The 24,036-nt window shown below is 39.6% G+C and overlaps 2 protein-coding genes across 3 annotated transcripts in view; one reads left to right on the top strand and one right to left on the bottom strand.

Moving 5' to 3' along the window:
• Nucleotides 1-24,036, top strand: part of LOC110966537 (trafficking kinesin-binding protein 1-like) — a 165,709-nt gene that overhangs the window by 46,735 nt on the left and 94,938 nt on the right. The window lies entirely within an intron of this gene.
• ulk4 (unc-51 like kinase 4) overlaps nucleotides 1-24,036 on the bottom strand; it is a 104,667-nt gene that overhangs the window by 50,400 nt on the left and 30,231 nt on the right. For both annotated transcript variants that reach the window (XM_022190426.2, XM_051957419.1), the window contains exons 20-25: nucleotides 9,864-10,025; nucleotides 9,144-9,329; nucleotides 7,446-7,573; nucleotides 1,701-1,834; nucleotides 1,254-1,375; nucleotides 687-743 (exon numbers count right to left, since the gene is read on the bottom strand). In XM_022190426.2, the coding sequence (XP_022046118.2) occupies nucleotides 687-743; nucleotides 1,254-1,375; nucleotides 1,701-1,834; nucleotides 7,446-7,573; nucleotides 9,144-9,329; nucleotides 9,864-10,025 (789 nt within the window). The remainder of the gene's footprint in view (nucleotides 1-686; nucleotides 744-1,253; nucleotides 1,376-1,700; nucleotides 1,835-7,445; nucleotides 7,574-9,143; nucleotides 9,330-9,863; nucleotides 10,026-24,036) is intronic.

Here is a 24,036-nt window from a genome sequence, read left to right as displayed (position 1 = left end):
GAACACACATGTATCTGAAATGTTAGATCACACACCAAAGAGCTCAGAGTTGACCAAGAGTTGCCATTTAGTTTGAGGTTAATTTTCTGTCAATATGTGCAATAAAGAAGTGAGCATACACATAAAGGAGAAAATAATAAGGCTCAAACCAAGTTTGCCAAACAAAAAGCAGATGATTCACAAAGCACATACCAAGTATACAAAGTGTCTGGTAATATCTGTGTGATACTAACTGCAAAGATTTTACCGCAAAGTGCTAAATAAGATCATTTTTTAGCTGAATGTATATCTGTCCACTTACATTCGAACCTTAATGTCTATCTGTCACACAGTTGTTTGTATTATGAGTAAAACAAATCTAATGTTGTATTCATTGCTTGTTTTTTTTTATTTTTACATGGAATGTGCTAAACCAAAGAGCCTAAATACCAAAACCTGCCCAAATACTTACAATCTGTAATGTATGTGTTTCAGGTCTACTTTTGTGTCTGCAAAATATTTAAGTTATCCTAATTGTCTTAATGATTCAAATTTCTTGGGATGTCACTTTATAATTTAACCTGCAAAATGAATTCAAAATGTCCTTCCGCATCCTAGTTTAACAGTGTTATTTTTCCTCTCAGGTTTAACCACTCTGCTGAAGAGACATAAAAAGCTGAAACATGACCGGATTACTAAACACTCACCAGCAGCAATCCAATATGCATCAGGAACTCTTCGGTTACAATTTGAGATCTGAAGACCTGTGAGGAGACATCGAGTCAACACACAGACAAACTAAGATGGGATGATGAGACAAGTAACAGAAACAGTGACGAAAAATAAAAGAGAGCACTGCTATGCATAACATCTTTGCCCTGATGGCAGCGTAAACACATCCAAAAGGTGTGCAGTACCTAGATGTAACTACCTGGTGCTCACCTATGTCATGACACATGTTGTTGTATGAGAATTGTTGAAGACAAAGGTCACCATGAATATTAATCTAAACTAGGTTTGCTCAGTTTACTGAATAAGCATCCTCATTATGCCTTTGGTGAATAAAATGTTAGTGCAAAGTGCTGCATACATTTGGTAACAGGCCCTAACACCTGGGCCACAATGAGAGTAAAACAAATGTATAAATAAATGACTGACTTACAAAACATATGAGGGAAGTTGTTTAGTAGTACAGATGAATATTGATCATTTATGATAATTTTGGTAAAACATAAAATCAAACAATGAAGAAAAATGTTTTTGATCCAAGTCACCTGAGATGAAAGAAGTTCCAGCACCACAGACACAGTAGGTAAAGTGTGTTTAAGTTGTTTACTCTGAGCGGTAGATGGATGTTTCCTCCCAATCACACCTTTCAGGACAGATAAGACGTCCTCTAGAGAGGAGACAGGACCAGTGGACACATGATGGAATGAGAAGGCATGAAAAAAGAGGGTTGACAGGGTTACTCAGAGCAATATAACAGTACATTTTCATGAAAGTGAACTATGTTGGAAAGTTAGGTGTTAAAAAGTTCTTAGACCATATAAATATGTGCATTTCATATCTGTAAAAACAAGTTTTCCTTGTTAGCAGAAACTATATGTACAGTTTTGTGGAACGAGATGTAAAAAAATAAAAACAATCAAATGTAGTTCTGGATCTACAAACGCACAAGCGATATACACAGAGCAAACACATTCATGCAGAGGCGTGTTTACCCATTATCAGTGGTGCTGTGCTACTCAGATACACAATCAGTACATCCAGGCACTGAGGCAGATATCCTGATTGGCTGGGATTCTCTCGGAGAGGCGTGGCTTTGCGCAGGTCTCTCTCCAGGTACATCACCAGTCTAGACAGAAAGAGACACACATGGATTATATGTCATACAGTAGAAGCTATTTTCACCGCTGTGCTTACTTCAAGGAAGCAATTTTTTCCATTCTGTCCTCACTGTGTGTTGTTCAGCTGCATCCATTCAATGACTAGCATGTAAATATTGAAATGATACATTAACGATACCACTGCAGTCACTCAGTTATGAAATTTTGACAGGATGCATAAAAATTAGGGGCAAGGAGATTGTCTAAGAGAGAGACAGACAGTTTGAGAACATTTCTATTCTCATCAGACTGTGTCTGTTGAACAGTAATCAATAATATTCTATTCACAAATTCAGAGCAGGGAGGAAAAGGTTACCACCACTAACTGATATTCATTACCGACACACAAACACACCCACGAGCATGTATCAGCACACACACAGACAAGCACGCACACACACACGAACACACACCAGCACCCGCACGAATAAATCCAGACACATGCAGAAATTCAAAGAGGTCATATTAGTTAACAAATATTGATTCTAAGCCTCAGAGTGGCAGCGGTTCAAGGGGAGCAGGGTATTACAAATTCAGTATTTTTCCTCATAATGTTGCATAAAAGATTAGCATCCAGTATTTGCACTGGAATCCAAGATAGCTACAGTTACTATATTATGCAGTTCATTTCAGGTAAGCTCTCAGAATGTTTTCATTATCATTATGGGTTTAGTGCAAAGCAAAAGAACTGCAATGCAAAAAATAAAAGAAAAAACAAAAAAAGCCAAACCACTGCCATTAGTAGGTCAAATTAAAATTCACTTGTGGTATAACCTTGAGTCTGGCCACCGAGAAAGACCTGCAAATTACTAATTAACTTTACTAATTTATAGACTGTTTAATCACCTGCCTGTCTCAAATGATTAGAGAGAAGTAAGTAAGGAACAACCTTGCCATGATCTAAGTAATCAACTATCACAGTTAAATGATTCTGACATAGTTGGAACACTGGACCGACGTAGATGTTCTCTCTGAAACAAACCCTGAAGCAAGCAGGCTTAAAAAATGAGACTTCTTGCAAATGTTAATGCACTGGCACTTTCATTTGAACTATTACAGTTAAAGAGTAAGTGTGGAACCCTACTAGGCCAGCACTTTGCACATTTGTATTTTGAGGTCAGTTTTCGATCATTGCCTGATATCAAATCCTCTTTTCAGTGTCACTTTTTTCACTGGCTGCATGACTGACATTGATGTCCAGAATTTGCTGATATTTAAGGGAATTCCTCCATTAAGTGTTTCCTATGGCACTGGCAGCCACACAACCAAAAGCAGAGTATTTCTCTTCTTCTTCTTTGCTCATTTATTATTCATTAAGTAAAACCTAACAGTGCATTAGAATTTAAGTATATAGCCTATATATCAATTTGCTGCATGGACTATATTTACTAACGTTGATTTCAAAAATGAAAAACAAAACAAAAAACAACATTATTCGCCCAAGCTTTCGCACATTTTTGCAGGCACATTAGTTACTACCAACTTTATCTTAATAGCAAGTGACAGGTGTTTATACAGTGATAGAATCGACACTGACAGAAGAGAAAAAGCACAAATAAAACAAAGAAAAAACTATTAAGAAAAGAGGAATTTCCCATACTGCGTTACCAGAATATGTCAGTGTCATGGTAGGATCCAGCTCCATGAAGGCCACATAAACACTGCTGAACATTTAATCAGCTACTTTAAAGGGTGTAGAAAAAATACAGCATCATCACCCATATCCTCAAATTCAGCTTTTGAAAGATCAGTAACATAGTCCAAACTCATTTTTTTCTCATATTTAAAAAATCTGAATAATAATAATAAACAGGATTGTTCATTGAGAGGATAAACACCAAGTATCCAATATTTTTTGAGATACTTCAGTCTGGAACGAGAGCGGTGAACCAGCCAACAGTCCAAACCCCGTGTGTTCTTCTCTTGCATGCCATTTTTCCCGACTGCCAAACAAGGAGAGACAAACTTGCCACCTCTCTGTCAGTCGCTGTGGGAGCCTCACAAAGTACTCACACAGAACTGACCTACAAGTGGCCCACAGTGTGTGTGTGAGACTACATCTGTTGAAAGTCATCACACTCCACTCCCAGTGGCAACCCTGACAGCGAGACTTGGGGAGGTTTATCTCATGAAGACAAAAAACAACACCCACACTCACTTTTTCATGCCATTGAGGAGCTAATTAAACGCAACGTGGCCGAGTGAGAGCAGGACTGAGGGAAAGACGTGTGTCTGTGTGTGTGGTTGGATCATGCAGAGTCCTCAGTGGGAGAGAGACAGGCAGGTCAAGTCTGACAGCTCCAACTCCGTTAACAGAGAGGAAGCACAGAGATAAAGAGTATAGGATGTGTCTGAAAGAGACAGACAGAGAGATGGGTATTGGAAAAGAGCTGAGGAGAAAGCATTAAAATAAAAACACCTTCAATCTGTTTTGTAGTCCTGTAAAAGAAGGCTGGCAAAAATGTGTATCGTAAGAAATCCAGCACATGATGGTCTGTCATTAGACAAAAAAGATCCAAAATTAAGCATGAGATTTTATTTCAATTTAATGTCACTCACTATAGCTGAATCCCTTTCTAGAACTACTTATTGTCTCTATATATTTTAAGGCATAGTACTTAGGGAATTAGTGAACCAGAACACAACGTACTGTAACATTCTGTACTAAAGGAAATGAGAAATGATATGCACCTACAGATGACAGCTAAGCTGCTACTTTGCAATGCTGCTGCCAATTTAAAAATAGGAAACAACACGCTATTGAAAACAAGAGAATACAATTTTATTCACCGCCATAGTGGAAATTTTTCTTTTCTGTTTTAAGGTATTTGGAGCACCAGGTCCAATTCATACAAGCAATCTGTTTTAATTATTTCCAGCATAGACTAGCTCCTTTATTTCTTTGTGCATTGAATTGTGGACCATAAGTGTCCATGAATGCCACTCACAAGTCAATGTGGCATATGTGAGTGTATAATTCTGCATAATAAATTCTATTATGTGTAATGACACTTTGAGGACACTTAAGTTTGTCAGGATGAACTCTATGAACTCCTTACAGTCTCTACACACAAGTAGAACCATTATGTACTGTATCATTCATTTTGGATGCAGCTTCTAATTTTTTTTGAAAGTAGAATAAAATAAGAAAAATAACTATTAATAACATACATATTTATTGCTCCTTAGCAGCTGAGATGTTTTGTGATTATCTGAGTCAAAAGTAATAAAGTGGTATAATGAGATTAGTACTTGATTTACAGTGAGGAAATATTTTGTGTCAAGGCACTCCAAGTAACTCAATTCAATTTCAATTCAATTTTATTTATATCGCGCCAATTACAATCAAATTATCTCAAGACGCTTTACAGAACCCATATGCCTGACACCCAGAGCAAGCCCAAAGGTGGCAGTGGCAAGAAAAATACCCTTTTAACAGGGAAAAAACCTTGAGCAGAACCCGGCTCTTTATGTGGGGGCCTCATTTAATGTAAAAGTTCATCTGACAGTTTACATGTGTGAAATGTCAGAGTAATACTGAAGAAAGGCAAAAAGTGTCAGAGACTGAGAAGGAGATAGAGAGGAGAAGGTAACTGTAGCATTTTAATAAACAAAAAAGAAAACAAGCTTGGAAAAAAAGTAAAAAAGTAAAGAGAAACAGTGAGGAGAGGGACTGTTAAAATGATCCATAATGTAGGGTATCTTTTTTTAAACTGAAATGCCAACTGGTATAAATCACCAGGGGAACAAGCTGTACTTATATATGGATGTATAATGCATATGCATATGACCATTAGGGCTATTTCCATTCACAGCTGTATTGCACAGTGTGGGGTGAAACACAGGACAACCAGTTAATGAACCATTTGAAGTTCCAGTAAAGCTACAACATACAGTAGCATAAATTAAATGCCCCGGGTCCATACATTTATATTACCATTCCCACGGCTGCTGTGCTACTTAACACAAAGGTTACGCAGAGTGCAACCGCATTGCCAACAACCCCAGGCAGCATTTTCAAGGAAGTCTCCCTTCTAAAAGCTGCCTGCGTTAGATAACAGATAACTTTGCTGAACAGTGTTCAAGAAGTACTTGCATCAGAATTTGAAACCTCTGATTCAAGATAAATCACTCCTCAAAAGCATGCATGTCAAGATTTGTTGGTTTAATTATTTCATGAGTCAAGAAAGCGTCGAGTTTACCGTATAGTGTGTCCACACTGGGTCAGTAGGAAAAAAAAGAAATTAAATATACTCACCATTTTGGTCTTCTGTCCACATTTAGCTGGAGTTTATCAACAATCAAATCCATAGTATTCTAAAATACTTCAGAGAGTGAAAACCTTTGAAAACCTCCTGCATTTTTGTGAGGACAGGACAAAACAGAGCTTTTGGAAAATGATGATAGAGCTTTCTTGAGGCATCATCAGCTGTGTGGCAGCACAGCTGAGAGGTCAATTTTCTTTCCTCTGTTACTCTCAAACAACTAGAAAATGATGGACTCTCACAAGATTTTTTTTTTTTTTCAGATTTTGTCAATTACTGTGGATGTACTGTTATAATGTACTGCACCTGCACAAATTGCAGTTTCAGGCTTGTTCTTTTCTTTCTTTTTTTTTTTTCTGAATAAAACTGATACTATCTGCAATTTCATCTCACTAGCAATCAGTTTATCTCAGCTAACCAACTGGATTGACTCCTGAACCAACAGGAGTGCTTGGCTTTAGCTATACATTGTAGAATGTACTCAAATTTAACTAGACAAAGCAGTTGTTGAGGTAATGTTTACATATACTATTTTCTTCTAAGTGAACAATTTAACATTGTAGAGAAAGAGTACAGTTTTGGATTTGCCCCACCACAACGTATACTGAAGAGGGAATCTCGTTAGAGTTATGGTGTGGCTGGGTATGAGAACACACTCACATACTGAAAGCAACAGCTAAATAATTAAAGGGAAATCCCACCCTGAAATGGAATTCACAAATGCTACTTGTTTGTTCTCTGACAGTTCAGCGTATGTGTGAACATGGGCAACTACATTCCAGAGAAACTAATTAGCCAGTGGTCTGACAGAGTGGAGTTAAGAGTGAGTTTCACTGGTCTAAAGCTCAGTACAGTCAGACAGTAGGAGGGTGCACAGTGAAGTGTGGTGAGTTAAGAGAGGCACACCACCCTCGAGCAGGATCCACGAGTTATTACTGTGTTGCAATGCAGCGCAATTAAAATGAGTATGACTCATTAATCAACAAAATGAAATTGTAATTCACACTTGCAGCATTCTTGCATCTGATTATCATCCTTTGCAGAGATGCTGCTGCTCTGAGTAGGCCACATCGAGCTTCACATTCTACTGAAGAGCACACAGTTACAGCCAAACCCAGATTTTTGTCTCACCGCTGTGCTAAAAAATTGATTTGCAGTCCATCAAACTCGTGAAAATGTCTATGAAGATCTGAGATTCGATCAATTATCATACATTCATAAATACCAGCTCCTTGTCAATAAACTAACAAGAAGCACAACATGCTTTCATTACGCATTACTGAGGGGCACACATTATATACAAGAGTGTATTTACCTGTGTTGGCAGCAGTAAAGCAGAGTGTGTGTGTTGTCCTGTATTAGTAGCAGCAGTAGTAGCAATGCCTTGGCTCTTGTTACTGTTGACGGACTCTCTAGACAGCGCAGCACCTTCAACACCAAATCCTACAGGATGCAAACAAACAATGTGAAAATTTTCCTGAGACTGGTTGTGCCTTGAAATTCAGAGATAATGGGACAGACTTCTGACATTGCAAAGTAATGCCTATGACTGAGACATTTTCACATGAACATCCCGACTAAACTGGTCGATTCACAGCATGAAGATAAAAATGTACAGAAAGTTACAAATGTATCTTATCAAAAGAAACAGAAATAAACAGAAAAAATGTGATTCCCTGCAGCTCTCACAGCTTTGACACCTCATAAAAAAATGTGCAAATGAACAGTTTCCTCCAGGTATTCAAAATTACATAAAATTTTCTGAAAATGCATTAACAAACAGACTAAAATTTAATCAGCTCAGACTCCACGTTATCACAAAACATGTGCTCACACACACACACATACACGCGCACACACACACACACAAACACAAACTTGTCTGCCTACAGCTATCTGAGACAGCGACTCGCTCAACAGCAGTATAACTGGTCGGAAAATATTTCGACTGACCAGCGTTCATTACCATTATCATTATCACCAGCACCATACACTACTGAGTGTGTCTGTGTGTGTGACAGCAAGTGCATGCGTGTGTGTTTATGGAGCGACACACCAAGTTAATTAATTTCAAAGCCCAGTAGTGTGTGCCTAGCTGATAAGTCCCTCCCCACTACCCATAATGCTTTGCTGGAGTAGAAGGCTGCAGCGTGTTCATTCAGCCAATTAGCCCAGATACTGACACACTCAACAAATTAGCGTGTGTGCCTGTGCGTGCACACACAGACACGCAGTCGCTCTCTCACGTACACAAACACACACACATTAACAGACAGAGTTCTGTGTAAACAAACTCTTGGACTGTCTGTCTTTGTGCCAGGGGAGAGGGGGGGGAGGCTGGGGAGGGGCTTGAGGGGGGTGAATGCATATCAGTGTATAATTAGAGCAGAGTTGAAGTACTAAGTTTGTATTCTGGTGTTAAATTGGAAATGCTCAATGCAAATAAATTCAGTTCAGAGTCAATTACCAATGCTAGACTCCAAGTTAAAAACCTTCAAATCAATTTCAGCCCCACTGCCTTACCAAGATTAGCACATCACATACACACTAGATGGGCTGTCTTATGAAAAATTAAATAAGTAATTCCTGACAAATTAGTTCATGCACAGTTCAGCATTAGTTCGTGAACTGTATGGAAGAGAGAAAAAGAGAGACACCAACAAAGACAGTGAGAGGAAGCACAACATGAAGATTTGAGTATTTGAGGTTAGTTTTGTTTCTTCTTCATGTTGTTGTGTAGTTATCTCGGAGTGTTTTCATCCCTCGGCTACTGTGCAGACACCTTCTCATTACAGACATTCCTCACATAAATTTCTTGAAAAATCAAACCACCCGCGGTTAGTCATGTTACTACCTGAATCTCCTGTCAAATTTTGCTGCAGCAACATCAAAAAAAATTTACATTACAACAGTGTGGTTTTTGAGATATAAAGTGCATGTAGTAGAATTTAACATTTCTGGGCAATATATTGTCAATATTGTCATGCAAGTGTGATTGAGAGTGTATCCATACCCTGCTTTGTGTGATGCGGTGTGTTTGAATATGTGAGCTGAGCAAAGCAGTGGCCACAGTGGTGAGCAGGTGCTGCTGCACTCTGGCCCCTGCTCCACCTATGGTCTCCAAGATGGCCGCAGGGCCACAGGTCTCAATCACTCCCAAGAAGACTGCTGAGGCCACCCGACTGAGCCTAGAAAGAGACTGGAGAAACAGACAATAAACACACACTCACACATTGAGGTAATGTTTGTAATTCATGAAACGTGATCTCTTTCTGTTGTCAATACACGTTTTTCTTTAGCAGTCAGATAATACAAAAAGTTCAAACAGTTCCACATTTGTCTACTTTTTTCTTAAAGTTATTTTTTGGGCCTTTTTTCAGCTGTTGATAGGTGCAGTGGAGACAGACAGGAAATGATGGAGAAGAGTGGAGGGAAGACATGCAGCAAAGGGCTGCGAGCAGGAATCAAACCCGGGCCACTGCATTGGGGAGGACCCTGTACATGGGATACCCACTTATCCAATTGAATTATCCAGGCGCCCCCACATGTCTGCCTTTACTTTCGATTTCCACAAAGCACTTTGTTAAGCTTGACTTTTCAATGTCAACTGCTTGAGTTGACCACCAAGTGTTGGTTGTGGAATCTTTACAGGTTTTTTAAGTCCTACAAAGATGATACTATATCTGTATGTTTTCAAACATTCATGACTGTGTGGACATGCATTTCAACTTACAGAAATAGCAGTAACTCTGACAGCTTCCACAGTGGAGTGAGTGAATAGGAACCAGAGGGCCGAGCCCATCTCTGTGGTAGCCAGGTGATGGGATGGGCCAGACACAGTGGTGGAGATGTTCTCTATGGCTTTAGCAGCCATATGATGAACTACAGAATCATCCTGTAAACCAGACACACAAATACCACAGAAAAAATTAGCAGCTAGGCATAGTAGGTGTATATATGATAACTATGTTTTATTTTTGTTGGTACTGACAGTTGGGTCTGGTCATGACATTTCTAAACAACAGAGAATAAAAAGCATCTCCAACCACAATGAACAAATCACTAGTCATGTTTAAGATGATTATAATGGTGGTTCATTAAATTCATTAAAACAGTTCATTAAATTAAAAACTAACACTACTAACTGCACTTAGAATTGGATGCTAATGACAAAGTCGATGTACTGTCATGACTTTTGCTTAAATATATATTCTCTCTTTTGCTTAAATATATATATTTGAAAATTGAATTTTACATCTAACAAAAGAAAAATGCTAACAACCATCCTACAAACAGATCTGGAACTATGAGTTTCTTAAACCTTGCAGCTTGAATCCAAAGTCCTCGACTAACACTATGACTCTGACCCCAATGACCCTTCTTAGCATAGTGTTTAAATAGAAAAGGACAAAGAATAACAAGGAGAAACACTGAAAAACATGCATGGAGACAATACAGACAGAAAGAATCTATTGTACTACAGCATGCGCTGAAAATCCTCCAGAAACTAGAACAAATACTTAAAATTAGAACATCCAGGTGGTGGGTGGCTTCAGCTTGTACTATATACAAGCTTTACTGCTAGTGTGGGAATGTGCACATACATCCTAATACCACTACATATCATAGTGATTAGTGCCCAAACATTTTTCTTGTCCCTTCCTTGCCATTGTGACGGCACATCTTCTGGTTCATTGTTAAGCTGCAAACTCAAAACTCGATTACTGAAAACTGCGACAGAGCAAAAGGCAGCAGTGTACAAAGAACTAATGCAATCACAAACTGACAATTAGATTAGCCCTCAACGTCAATACAAAACGGGGAGAGGTTGCATGTGTGTATGAGTGCACTTGTGTCAGTGTGCAAGTGTTTGTGTGTGTTTGCTTTGTGTATACTGTATGTGCCCACACACCTTTGCCTCAGCAGAGAACAGTTGTTTGTGTTCAGACAATGGGGCCAGGCTAATGAAATCTCTGTGGATGAGGAAATTAGTTTTTCCAGGAAAGTCATTGTGGAGAAAGACAGGAAGTGGAACAGAAGTGATTGCCTCTGTCAGGTTATTATTGTGTTTCACTGTGTTACATCACTTCAACGCTACGCTCCCTAGATATGAGATACAATAGAGCCTATTCATAAAACAAAGTTAACTACATTGGGTGGTAAAGCTTCATATTAACAGCAGAAACATTAATTTCACTGTGGCAATTTATCATGGTAATTCTGAAAAACATTGCACGTGACAGAGAATGACAATGAATTTTACATCTAACTAGTATAGACAGTCAACATATAAATGTATGAATCCATAACTGAGAGAATTAATACCAAATATGTACAATTACTTCATCAAACATGCATTTCCTGAATATTAAACTAACTCATACCCTTGAAACTGGCTGTAAAATCTTCTAGTTTGTTCCTTTACAAACAAGTATAGTTGTAGTCCTCTTGAATTCAAGTCTTAAATGGACTCAAATGGTGACACGTTTCACATAATCCATTTTTCTGCTGTGTGCTCAGTTTGCCTCAGAAGGTCCTAGTTTGGGCCAAAAATACACCACTAATGGTTTTTGCACTGCCCCTCTTCTAAACCTTCAACAGTCTTCCGATACAATCAGTATATGGATGGATGGTGGATGTGGATGATGTGGATACAGCGGCAGTTTTTTTGTTTGTTTGTCTCCCATGACCAGTCAACTGGTTGAAGAGTTGGTACGATTTCAGCCAACCAGGATTTTCTTCGGTTCACTACAGCACTATGGTCCAGAGGAAATTGTCAATTTCACAGAAACATTTGCCTCAGTCCTCAACATAAGCAGCATCCAATAACAGCAACTGCAGCAGCGACTGTCCTGCAGAAACCTTATGTCTGAAAAGTGAACTTTAAGCACTGGGAAAAATGTTTGTTCTCACTAGGAAGCATAGCTGTACCTCTGATATATAACAACGCATCAGTAGTCATGTTGTGAACCACAGTTATTTTCTTTTACACATTATGCAGATTCATCACATTCAACCACATGGGAGCTCTAATCATAACTGATAACTTAAATAACCAACCCATTAATCCAATATAGGACATCATATTGTGTATTCAACACCAAGGGACTACGTTGAACGACAGCATAATGAATCCTCTGGCACCCCTCCGGGAACCAGTGGAATGGTCTGTTCCAGCATTCCCCAGGCCGTGCGGGCCAGCTCACTAATGAGCCCACGGGGGAGCACCCACTGTCTGTGTGTTTAATAGACTGTAGCCCTGCCAGGAACTACACAGAGAAGGGGGAGTGGGGGTGTTAAAGAGGAAGAAAAAGACTCAGAGACAGAGTGAGCAAGATATCCTCACATGTGGTGAGATACAAGTAGCTCATGCAAGAAATTTCATCATTATGATGCATGCAGAGTGAGAAATTCAGGAGACAGAGGAAAGAGTAAGTTATTCTCATTATAATGTCTCCCAGAATGAGAAACAAGTTCATCCAAGAAGCACTCTCATTATAACGTACTTATTGTCCTACTTAAACCTCATCTCCAGAAAGTGAAGTTTAGGGAAAATAGAGTGACTTTTTTTGTACAGTGGCACCTTGGATAACTTAGCTATAAGTTCAAAATATTATATTTTGTCAGTACATATGAGGAGTTATCAAGTCAAATTGTAAATTATGATCATCTGTAATGTTACACCATACAACTAAAGTTATACTGTTGACTCCGTAATCTTTTCTCTCAGAGCACAGAGAGTTGATAAAACAGACCAAATTTTAAAGATGTTTGAAAACTTTGTTGCAAAGTAAACATATTTGAGCAATTGCTTAACAAGCAGTTTTGCGTCTTTGAGGCTGTGCTTGGCCACAATGGAGCTTTGAGCTAAATGCTAATGTCAGCAAGTTACCATGAGCCTAATAAGAAAGCTAAAGCAGATGTTTATAAGGTAAAATGTTTACTATAGTTGCTACCTCAGGTTACTGTGTTTAAATGCCTTCATTCTCAAGCTAGCGAAGCCAGTATTCATTTCCAGGGTATGGTATTTGGAAGTAAGTGTGAGTAATTTTCACGAAAGTACAACTGAGCAATTAGTTTACACACATATGGTCTAAAACATAAGTAACAACATATTGAGAAAACTACAAGTTGGTACTGACCACATTAAAAGATTTAACCTGCTGAAATGTTGAGTATCTGCACTACAGTCATGGAAAAGCATACAATCTTTATGAAGACATTTCAAAATCAAGAAGCCTGGAGATCAGCAAATCTTAAAATTGGAAACATTTAGCTATATACGAGGCCATACTTTGTCCATTAATACACTATATGACCAAAAGTATGTGGACAGTTCATTATCACACCTGTAAGCAATTGATGAACTTGCTTCCACACTCCTTGCTTCAGATCATTCCACCAGATTTCTGAACTTGAATTAATCAACAGTCTAAAGATGCTCAGTTTATTATCTTTTAGAACAAAGAAGTAGCAAGTCTACATATTTGACTCAATGTAACAAGACAAAGAGAAAGACACCTTTGATTAAAGCTCTTATTGTCCATCTGTCCATTCTCTATACACCGCTTTATCGCACCGCGGGGGGTGCTGGAGCCTATCTCAGCTGACTCGGACGAAGGCAGGGGACACCCTGGACAGGTCGCCAGTCTGTCTCAGGGCTACACATACAGACAAACAATCACACTCACATTCACACCTACGGGCAATTTAGAGTTATCAATTAACCTCAGCATATTTTTTAACCTGGCAATAGCCAGATTAATAATTGTGTAGTACTTGATAGTACTCCACAATATCAATCTGGGACCGCTCCATGTAAATCCGTTCGGAGGAAAGAGGCACGGATTGGACAATGCAACAGTACGTCCCGCCTCTGACAGGTTTGTTTTTAGCCAATCGCGGGATCTTCACAACGAGCGGAGCCAATTGGCAGAATAAACTCTTACCAAAACCCATAGGTAAAAAAGCACAAACATCTTTACCATCCAGAAATGCGCAAAGCGCCTCTCGTTGTTCTTCCTTCAAAGAAGCGACAGGAGATTCAGCTAAAACTGACTTAATAGCAGCATCTACACGATCGTTGTCCTCCGTTGCCATGTTTGTTTTGATCGACTGGCGCTTGGTGTCGTCTTCACACCCAGATATCCCGCCCCACACACGAATACTGCTGCGTGATTGGCCAGTGCCAACTTGGCTCTGTACGAACAGTGAATGCGGGAGCGGAGCAAGATGGTTTCTTGAGAGATTTGTGAACTCACAAATATCGCGAGAAATCAACTTGCTGGCAAGGTTACATATTTACCTCGGCCAGGAGGTTATGTAATCACCGGAGTTTGTCTGTCTGTCTGTCTGTCTGTCTGTCTGTCCGTCCGTGTGTGTGTGTGTGTGTGTGTGTGTGTGTGTGTGTGTGTGTGTGTGTGTGTGTGTGTGTGTGTGTGTGTGTGTGTGTGTGTGTGTGTGTCTGTTTGTCTGTTAACAGCATAACTCAAAAAGTCATGGACGGATTTTCACCAAATTTTTACAGGATGTCCGTAAGAGCAAGAGTAAGAATCGATTAGATTTTGGAGGTGATCCCAATCACCGTCTGGATCCAGGAATTTTTTGAAGGTCGAAGGACAATTGAGAGATGGGCAGAGAGATAACTAAGTGGATTTAGCTTCCAACTAAGTGGATCCAGACGGTGATTCGGATCACCTCCAAAATCTAATCGATTCTTACTTTTGCTCTTCCGGACATCCTGTAAAAATCCGTCCATGACTTTTTGAGTTATGCTGTTAACAGACAAACAGACACACAGACGGACAGACAGACAAACGGCATGGCGGAGGTATGCGCTCTCCGAGTGCTTTTCTCGTTTTGGACTGTGGCAGGAAGCTGGAGTGCCCGGAGAAAACCGACGCATGCACAGGGAGAACATGCAAACTCCATGCAGAAAGACCCCAGGCCTACCCTGGGATTTGAACTGGGGATCTTCTTGCTGCAAGGCGAACGTGCTAACCACTACCCCACTGTGCAGCCCCAGCTCTTATTGTTATTTCTTTAATTTTTTTGGCATTAATGCCTGAAAGATAAATTGCAGGTCCACTTTAAAACTACTGTCTATCATTTTTAAGTTGGTGCATTAAGACATATGCAAAAGCACCGATTCCTAGTGCAGGAATGTACATAAAAATAGCTGTCCACATACTTTTTGTCATATAGTGTACATTACATAGGGTTCAAAATGAAGTCCCAACTTGTCTAAATCATTTTACAGTTAACTGGAGTGACTGGACTGCAATGTTTCTCTGCATCTTCACTTGATAACACAAACTTTCACAGAGCTCTTAGACTGCTCTTCTAGTTTGTGTACAGCATTAATTAATTAGCAGCGTCTCTCTACAAGCCAATCAAAATGCCAAATGAATATTTCTCTGTATCATCAGCTCTGGATGGTAGTTAGTTGAATAAGCAAATTGAAAAACCATCAATTAGGTAAGCTTCAACATGCACCTGCTTCCAAAGTGCAGTTCAGAGCATCTTCTGTTACCATAACTTATACTGTCCTTGAAATGATCTGCCTTTATGTTCTGTGGTTGCATTTTCAAAATAATTATATGTATTTCAACATGTTTGGTCTTTGAGTGTGCATGAGTCAAGCAAATCTACATTTATTTCCAACAAAAGCCAAACATTTTATTTGGTGAAATGAACAGACTTTTGGCAAAGTGCAATATACTGAATACCAGCTTTCTTTCAGAAATATGGTACGAATATCAGCCGAAATTATGCTGAAGTTATATTAACTTACAATTGCTTTTGACTCATTTCAGCCTCCCTACAACCTGCCGGAACCCAGACAGCACTTGGGAAAAAAACCCTGCATCCTTGTAGTAATCTACAGATTTTTTTGGGGAAAATCCACTTAGTTATCTCACATTTAAAAAGCTTCTCTGACTCAATTGCTTCATCTCGTCCTCGATGATCAATTTAGATTAACACCTATAATGAAGTTTAGTCTTCCAGATGTGTTCTGGGCAGATCTAATTAAATGACATTCCCTGTCTCACACATTCAGCTGTGGTTTCTTAGTAGGCACTCAGAATGACTAAAGATCATTAAAGATAGCTATAATACTGTGAGAAAACAGTTTCTTCAATTTCAAGGTCGCTAGGTTTGATTTTAGAAAATAGTGGAAAAAAAAACAACAAGCTGTTTCACTTCTTTTATGTTCTTTCGTCAGGTTTCAACAAGGCTAACTGGCTTCCTGGCAAGTGGGTCAAACTAAAACTCTCCCTTATTCTACAGCTCAGAGCTGACAGATAAGATTTACACACTTGGAACCCCTGGCTAAAACGCGCTGTTTTCAAATGAAAGACTTAAAAGGCCAGGCAGATATGGAACAATAAAATCCTGTCTTCAAGTGTTGATCTGTGGATTAGTTTTATATCCAAACATGTTTGCACCTGTTCTCTGAGTTTCAAGTAGAAAGACATACAGATTACAAAAACTACATCACTCTGCTTGAGTGTGTATGTCTGTGCGTGTACATGTGCACATGTTCTCATGTCTGATGTGGTTTTTTTCTCTGTAATTAAAGTCCTTTAGAAGCCGGTGCACCTGGTTTTGAATAAGCCCCCATGGCAGACACTCTTTACCCACCTCGCACAACAACACATCTAACACCACTAATAATTACACACTCTGGCTGAGACACACACTGGTCAACAGGTTAACAGACATCAAAGTGTGAAGGACTAGAAAAGTGGATAAAAAAGCCAAAAAGAGCAACAAGTAGATGTACAAATAATAGACAGGTGGGAAGAACAAATCAGCAAACAGACAAAAGACAAGCTCATATAAACTAACAGAAAATAACACAAACGGACAGAGTGAGATACAAGCAGGTATAGTGAGACAGACAGAGTCTGTGTACACAGAGAAAGAAATGTAACACTAATTACGTGACAGAGAAAAAAACAAAAGCTAATTGAAAAAAATACAAGGGAAGCGATGGGGAGAAGGTGGACTGAGTCATTAATCATTATCTTTTCCAATTTTTTCACTTAGCAAAGACGATTGCAGATTAAAAAGAAATTCAATGCAACTTAGAAACTGTGCAATGTTATATAACACGATGGCTTGCATTCAAACTATGCCTGTGATTGTTCATGCACGTGGAGTGGTCATCCAATGTTAGAGACACAAGGGTAGGACCCATGACTGTCTTTTACAGTCCCCCTCTGTTCTCCTCTCCTTTGTGGAAGATAGTGATAAATCATTAATAGGCTCACCATTGGTGTGTGTGTGTAAGGGGGATTTCTGCCTTCTGCCCCCTGGCTTCTATCACTGCAATACTGTTCACACATCATTTCTGTTACACACACACACACACACACACACACACACACACACACACACACACACACACACACACACACACACACACACACACACACACACACACACACACACACACACACACACACACACACACACACACACACACACACACACACACACACACACACACACACACACACACACACACACACACACACACACACACACACAGATTTTTCATCATAGGCAGCTGAAGCATCATCTTGTTCAGGCTCATAAATAATTTCCTGCAGCTCAAGTCTGGCCTGGAAACCTGCCTTTCACTCCATGCCATCCACTCCCCCTCTCCAAGTACAACTCTCTCTCTTTCTCACTCTGTCTCGCTGCCATCTCCTCCCCCCCTTTTCCACTACACTGATCCTTCTTTCTTTCTTCCCCTCTGTCACTCCCTGCCTTCCCCAGAATATCCCCCTCTCCACTGGTAGAACCACCATGCTCTCACTGGCTCTGCCCCCACCCCCCTTCCAGTACAACAATCTGTATCCCTCTCGCTGCAGTGCTTTACTTGTAAATCAGGAAAACTCAACAGTAGCAGAGGGGGCTGGGGTGATCCAGTGGGTCAGAAAATGCATCAAAAACATACTGCCTGGAGCGCATTAGACAGGGTCTTGGCGTTGTATCTCAGTGCTGTCATGCAATAAACAGTGTGTGGCACTCAATTTGCATTTAGCACGTTGGTAGACATATCCTTCTCAAATAATAATTACACAAGAAATGCAACACTAAATACTGGAGGCTCAAGTCAAGCAACAGACCAATAATAATATAGACAAGCAGGTCATTTAAAATTAAATCAGAAAACGTAGGTTCCAAGAAGTTGACCAGTCAAGAGTATTAAACATCAAATTTGTTATTTGTGTATCTCTTGAGAGAGGCATATTGAACAATAGCATAATTGACAGTTTCATCGTAACAACTACTGAAAGCAAAAAAACAAAACTGGTTGCATGAATCAGCCCCAGGCGTGTTCCCTCACTGGCTTACCAGCAGCCTTTCATTTTCCTTGATAATGATCATACTACAAATGACACATACACATCCAATACAAACATCAATTAATAGGTTTGTTGTTTGGTTGCACCATTAACATGTGAAACAACATAAACAGTGTGGAGTGAAAAATGAGTGCTGCAGGGCCCTTCGCCTGTTTGGCTGTTGGTGGCAAGGGTTAGAAGGTTTATTGGTTTATTCCCATTTTCCTTTGGGATGTGGGAGGAGCCTCACCCTGTCGTGCTCCGTCAGGCATGAACCTCACAACCCTCACCACACCTGTGGACTGCAAAAAAAACCAAAAACAACTAACCCTGTGCCCACCCACCGCCTCCACCTAAGAACACACTATCAGCAGCAGGCTCTCAGGGCTGAGAGACTTGAGTTTAGGTGTAAATGAAGGCTGGTAGGGGTCCCATCTTGTAACACCCAGTCCTGGTCTACCACTCAGAACTTTGACATCACTTTGGCCACCATTTTTATTTTCTCAGTTCAAGAGTTCCTTCAACATTTTATTTAATTATTGCATCTTATTAATGGTCTGTCACTTTAACTCAAAGTTGTATATTGGGCTGTTTTACATTTTTGTGTTAACACATAACCAGTGTACCATCTTGAATATAAATAAAATCATAAATAAAGTACATTTAATACATATTTCAGCATGATAAACTTTTTAGCTCTATCAACCAGTCCTAATTTTTACTTGACATCTGGAATGCTTGTGCTACCAGATGGCTAACTACAGGATCATTTATAATACTGTATCAGGGACTTAGATCACCCAACTGTCTGCTAACCATGCTTCTTTCACAGAGAGGTTACTATTGTGTGCTGCAACACACCTAATCTGATAACTGTCTCTATTTTGGTTTAACTGGCTCTTTATTCCAGTAAAGGTTAACCTTGTCATCCAAAGTTCAACTTTACTCAAAAGCCTCACAAAACTTCCGTTGTCTCTGGGAGAAAGTCCAACAACAGCAATAATTTCTGGACACATTTTATATTTTGTTCACAGTGGAGTTTGTGATTCTAATTTAAATAAATTTTTATCAAACTGATTAAACTTTTCCTCATGGTCCATTCTGTGCATGCACTGAAGAAACATAATCCAGTGCTCAAACATAATGCTATCTTGGAAAAAGTAATACATCCTTGGCAGGAAGCAAACATATATATAACATATACATAACCTGGTTTATCTGCAGACCTGTTACAAACCTTGTGTGCTGAGACAGTCTGCAACTAAAGTCCAAATCAGAAAATGGACTCCTCAAGCTAGTGAAGCTCTAAGGGACTGCTTTGAATCAACGGACTGGAATGTGCTCCTGGAAACAGATGAGGACAGTATGAACATTGACAGTGCAGCCGGAGCTGCCATTGGCAGGGTGGCTCAAATGTAATTCCGTTGTATACTAAAGTGTGCAATGACAATAAATTTCTCTGACTCTGACAGACAGGTTGATTGTTTTACTGAATACATCAACTTCTGTAGAGACACAGTCATACCTGCAAAGACTGTTCGCTGTTTCCCCAATAACAAACCATGGATCACAAGCGACATAAAGGCAATCCTCAACCAGAAAAAAACAAGCTTTTAGAGATGGTGACAAAGAACGGCTCAAAGAAGTGCAACATGAGTTAAAGAGGAGACTGAAAGTGGCAAAGATGGAATACAAAAAGAAGATAGAGAGGAATTTTCAACACAGTAACATCCGTGATGTGTGGAGAGGAATCAATACCATCTCTGGACACAACAATAAAAAGAGGAGGGAGCCAATAGTGGGTGATGTAGAAAGAGCTGACGAACTCAACTTGTTTTTCAACAGATTTGACACTGTGGACACCATAGACATATATACGTAGACGCCTCATTGACTGCGGCTGCCCACTCGAGCGATGTGCCTGCAGCGCCGCCATCTTGGACCGGGGCCAGCCGAGGCAGCGGTGCATAGACATCTATGGAGGAGAGAGGTACTGCTGAATCTAAAAGTGGAATTATTCGCCGAATTTTGAACCAATTGCCAAACTGTTTGATTTTTAGAAATGTCACACGTGTAGCTACTATACAAGGTGCTCGGATATTTTTTTACAATGCAGGTTTTGCCATACTGCTATTATTACTACTGTTAATAATAATAATTATTTTTATTACTACTCTTAATATTATATCAATTATTACTATTATTACTGCTATTATTACTATTATTTTTATCATTATTATTACTGTTATTATTACTATTATATCACGTGTATAAATCACGTTCTTTGGGAAAGCTTAAACATGTGAGAAAAGTAGCTAGAGATAAAGAATTGTCTACAACAAAAATAGTTCCATCATAAATCAGGGCTATTAGATCAATCAGATGCTGTATTCTAACCCACCAATTACTGCAGTAAGTTGCTAGGAACGCTAGATTCATAACATCGAATTTTAAACAAAAAATTGTCTCACATTAGTTATTTCACCGGTAAGCAGCTGTGTAATACACAGGATGATGCAGAGAGCTGGTTAGATCATGGGTAGTAGAAGCCAGACATGGAGCTGAGGGGTTCTATCCGTCTTCTAGGCGTTTATTTCACTCTAGCTATGACAACCTGCTAACAATATATTATTCCTTACATACATCTTACATGTGAAAAGTAATCCCACCAGCTCTTGTTCCCTTACAGCGCTCATTAGAGCATCCATAGGCTGAACAGAAGTCCGGCATCTAAGTGTTGAGTGGCAAAACCAGCATTGTAAAAAAAATATCCGAGCACCTTGTATAGTAGCTACACGTGTGACGTTTCTAAAAATCAAACAGTTTGGCAATTGGTTCAAAATTCGGCAAATAATTCCACTTTTAGATTCAGCAGTACCTCTCTCCTCCATAGACTTCTATGCACCGCTGCCTCGGCTGGCCCCGGTCCAAGATGGCGGCGTTGTAAGCACGTCTCTCGACAGCCTATGAGGCGTCTACCTATATATGTCTATGGTGGACACACCTACTTCCACTGCTACTCCTCCTTCTTCTCCTCAACATATGGAAATCCCCACTATAGCTCCTCCTTCTTCTCCTCCGTCTCCTACACGTCTCCACAGCTGCAGCCACTTCTGTGGCTCTGTGGTTGGAATCGAATTGAACACATTGGAGGAGGAGGTGGAGAGACGGGCACTGAGCAAGATGGAGGCCATTCTGACCAACAAGGATCATCCACTTCACATCTGCCTCAATGAACAACGAAACATCAGTGGACGGCTCCTATCCCTGGGCTGCAAGACCGAAAGATTTATAAAATCTTTCGTGCCATCAGCAGTCAGGCTATTCAATTCAAAATTAAACAGATAAGAACCCTGACAACTGAATTTCCCTTCGGGGATGAATGAAGTGATTCTGATTCTGATATACAATACTGTTTAGAAGTTTGGGGTCACCCAGGCAATTGCATGTTTTCCATGAAAACTCAGACTTTTATTTATTTGTTATCATCAATTACCCTTTCAACATGATTAGCTAACACAATGTACCATTAGAAGACTGGAGTGATGGTTGCTCTACATGGTGTCACAGAGGAATGGGTCTCTGTTTCACTATGTAGATATTCCATTAAAAATCAGCCATTTCCAGCTAGAATAGTCATTTACCAAGACATTTGTCAAGACTGTATATCTGATTAATTTATTGTTATCTTAATTGGGAAAGAAATGCTTTTCTTTCAAAAATAAGGGCATTTCTATGCAAACCCAAACTTTTGAATGACAGTGTACATTAAAAAAGTTTGTGCACCCTGTTAAGTCAGGGCTTGCTAACCTCACCCCCACCCCACAGCTAAGAGTCTTTTACTTCTTGATTTAGGAATTTTTGTAGACTCTTCTTTGTGGATCATTTTGAGTTTTGAGTTATCTTTAGTTTATCTTGCACATACAGCATGTCTGAGATCCACCCAAGTATTATCAATGAGGATCAAGTCAAAGGACTGTGAGGGTGATTCTGGAACCTTCAGCATGTTTCTCGTAAAGTAGATTATGATGGATTTTGAGGTTCATTGTTTGTCATTTTCAGGTTTTACAAGCAACCCTTTATCTTTACTGATTTTATGACATTTAGAACCAGAATTGGCTGATATATTTAGTAGATTTGTTTTCTCTATTCATGCAATGTGTCCTGTCACACAAAATCAAAGGAGAATGTTTCAACCCAAATGCTCAATAGATGGCAAGGCGTAATTTCCATTAACATAGCTCTGGTGATTGTGACCAAAGAGCTACATTTTCCATCATCTGTCCCCAGAATGTGTTTACAAAAAAATAAACAAACAAAAAAATCTGTCTTATACAGTCTGTACTATGCATACTTTAGATGCGGACTTTTGTGATGAGTCTGTAGATAAGGTTCACTATTGATTACTTTTCCATGTAGACTTCATTGGTGCATTAACGCTGCAAAGTGGAACACAACTCCTGCATCAGCTAAAGCTTCCTGGAGCTCCTTTGGAGCCACAGGGGGGTTTATTGTGCCCTTCTATCACAGCAGAGATGCAGTTTTATCTGAAAGGCAATTTCTTAGTCATCTCTGACAGTGAAAATTGCAAGCTGGAGGTGTTTGAATATCTTATCATATCCTTATTCTTGTGCCACGCCGCTTACTACACCTGCAGCCTCCAGTGTTTCCTTTATTAATATGCAATTGCAATAATTGTCAAAAAATAACAATATCTATATTTTTATGTCAATATATCCTTGATATTGAAACTACAGTGGCAGGTCTCAGTAGCACTGTAACATTGCTGGTATGATGTCAATTGGATGATCAACAAATATTATATTTTCTATCTTTTCTGAGAACTGTATGGCTGGGTAGTTAGTTGTTCAAACTACGCTCGTCACAGCGTCACACTGTTTTATAGGCGTCAGTTAAATACCAGATAATCAGTCAGTTGCTTAAAGGAGCCAATGGTTGTTGATCATTACCACAACAGTCAGAAAATGCATCAGCTTTAGAATTAGCAATGAGCTTCTAATAGTAATTGTTGACCTGCTTTGCAAGTTCTAATGAGTCAATTAACGAGTTAATGAAGTTCTCCTGCTTTACAAGTAGAAGGGTGCCCAGCGAGTAGCCATAAGTTCTGCTTTGGTCTGCATTTGCAACAGTGCATTAACTTAGAAGAAAGGCTTGTTTTTAATGTCTGTTTGCTGAAGGGACTGTTTTCATTCCAAACTAAATGACTCTCCTGTAAAGTGTGGTGTAGAATGATCACTTTGTTAACTCCGGGAAATGCAATGCCCATGAGACAAAGTTAGACTATTTGGACAGCTCTGTAACACAGTATAAAATGCAATTCTTGTGGAAAAGCAGGTAGTCAGGGCGGAGGAGAGGGAGAGATGGCAAGAGAGTGAGGCAGGTTGGGTCTGAGGATGAGTGTCTGGTCCCTAAGGCTGTGTGAGGAGTGTGTTTCCATCAGCATACTCTCACAGCTCAATAATGATAAATAAGTCAACCGTCTCCACCCCCCCACCCCCACCCCCCACCCCCACCCTCTACACCCCT

The sequence above is a fragment of the Acanthochromis polyacanthus genome, chromosome 12 (genome assembly GCF_021347895.1).
Source record: "Acanthochromis polyacanthus isolate Apoly-LR-REF ecotype Palm Island chromosome 12, KAUST_Apoly_ChrSc, whole genome shotgun sequence".
Classification (NCBI taxonomy): domain Eukaryota; kingdom Metazoa; phylum Chordata; class Actinopteri; family Pomacentridae; genus Acanthochromis; species Acanthochromis polyacanthus.
This window is presented reverse-complemented; position numbering and strand designations above follow the sequence as displayed.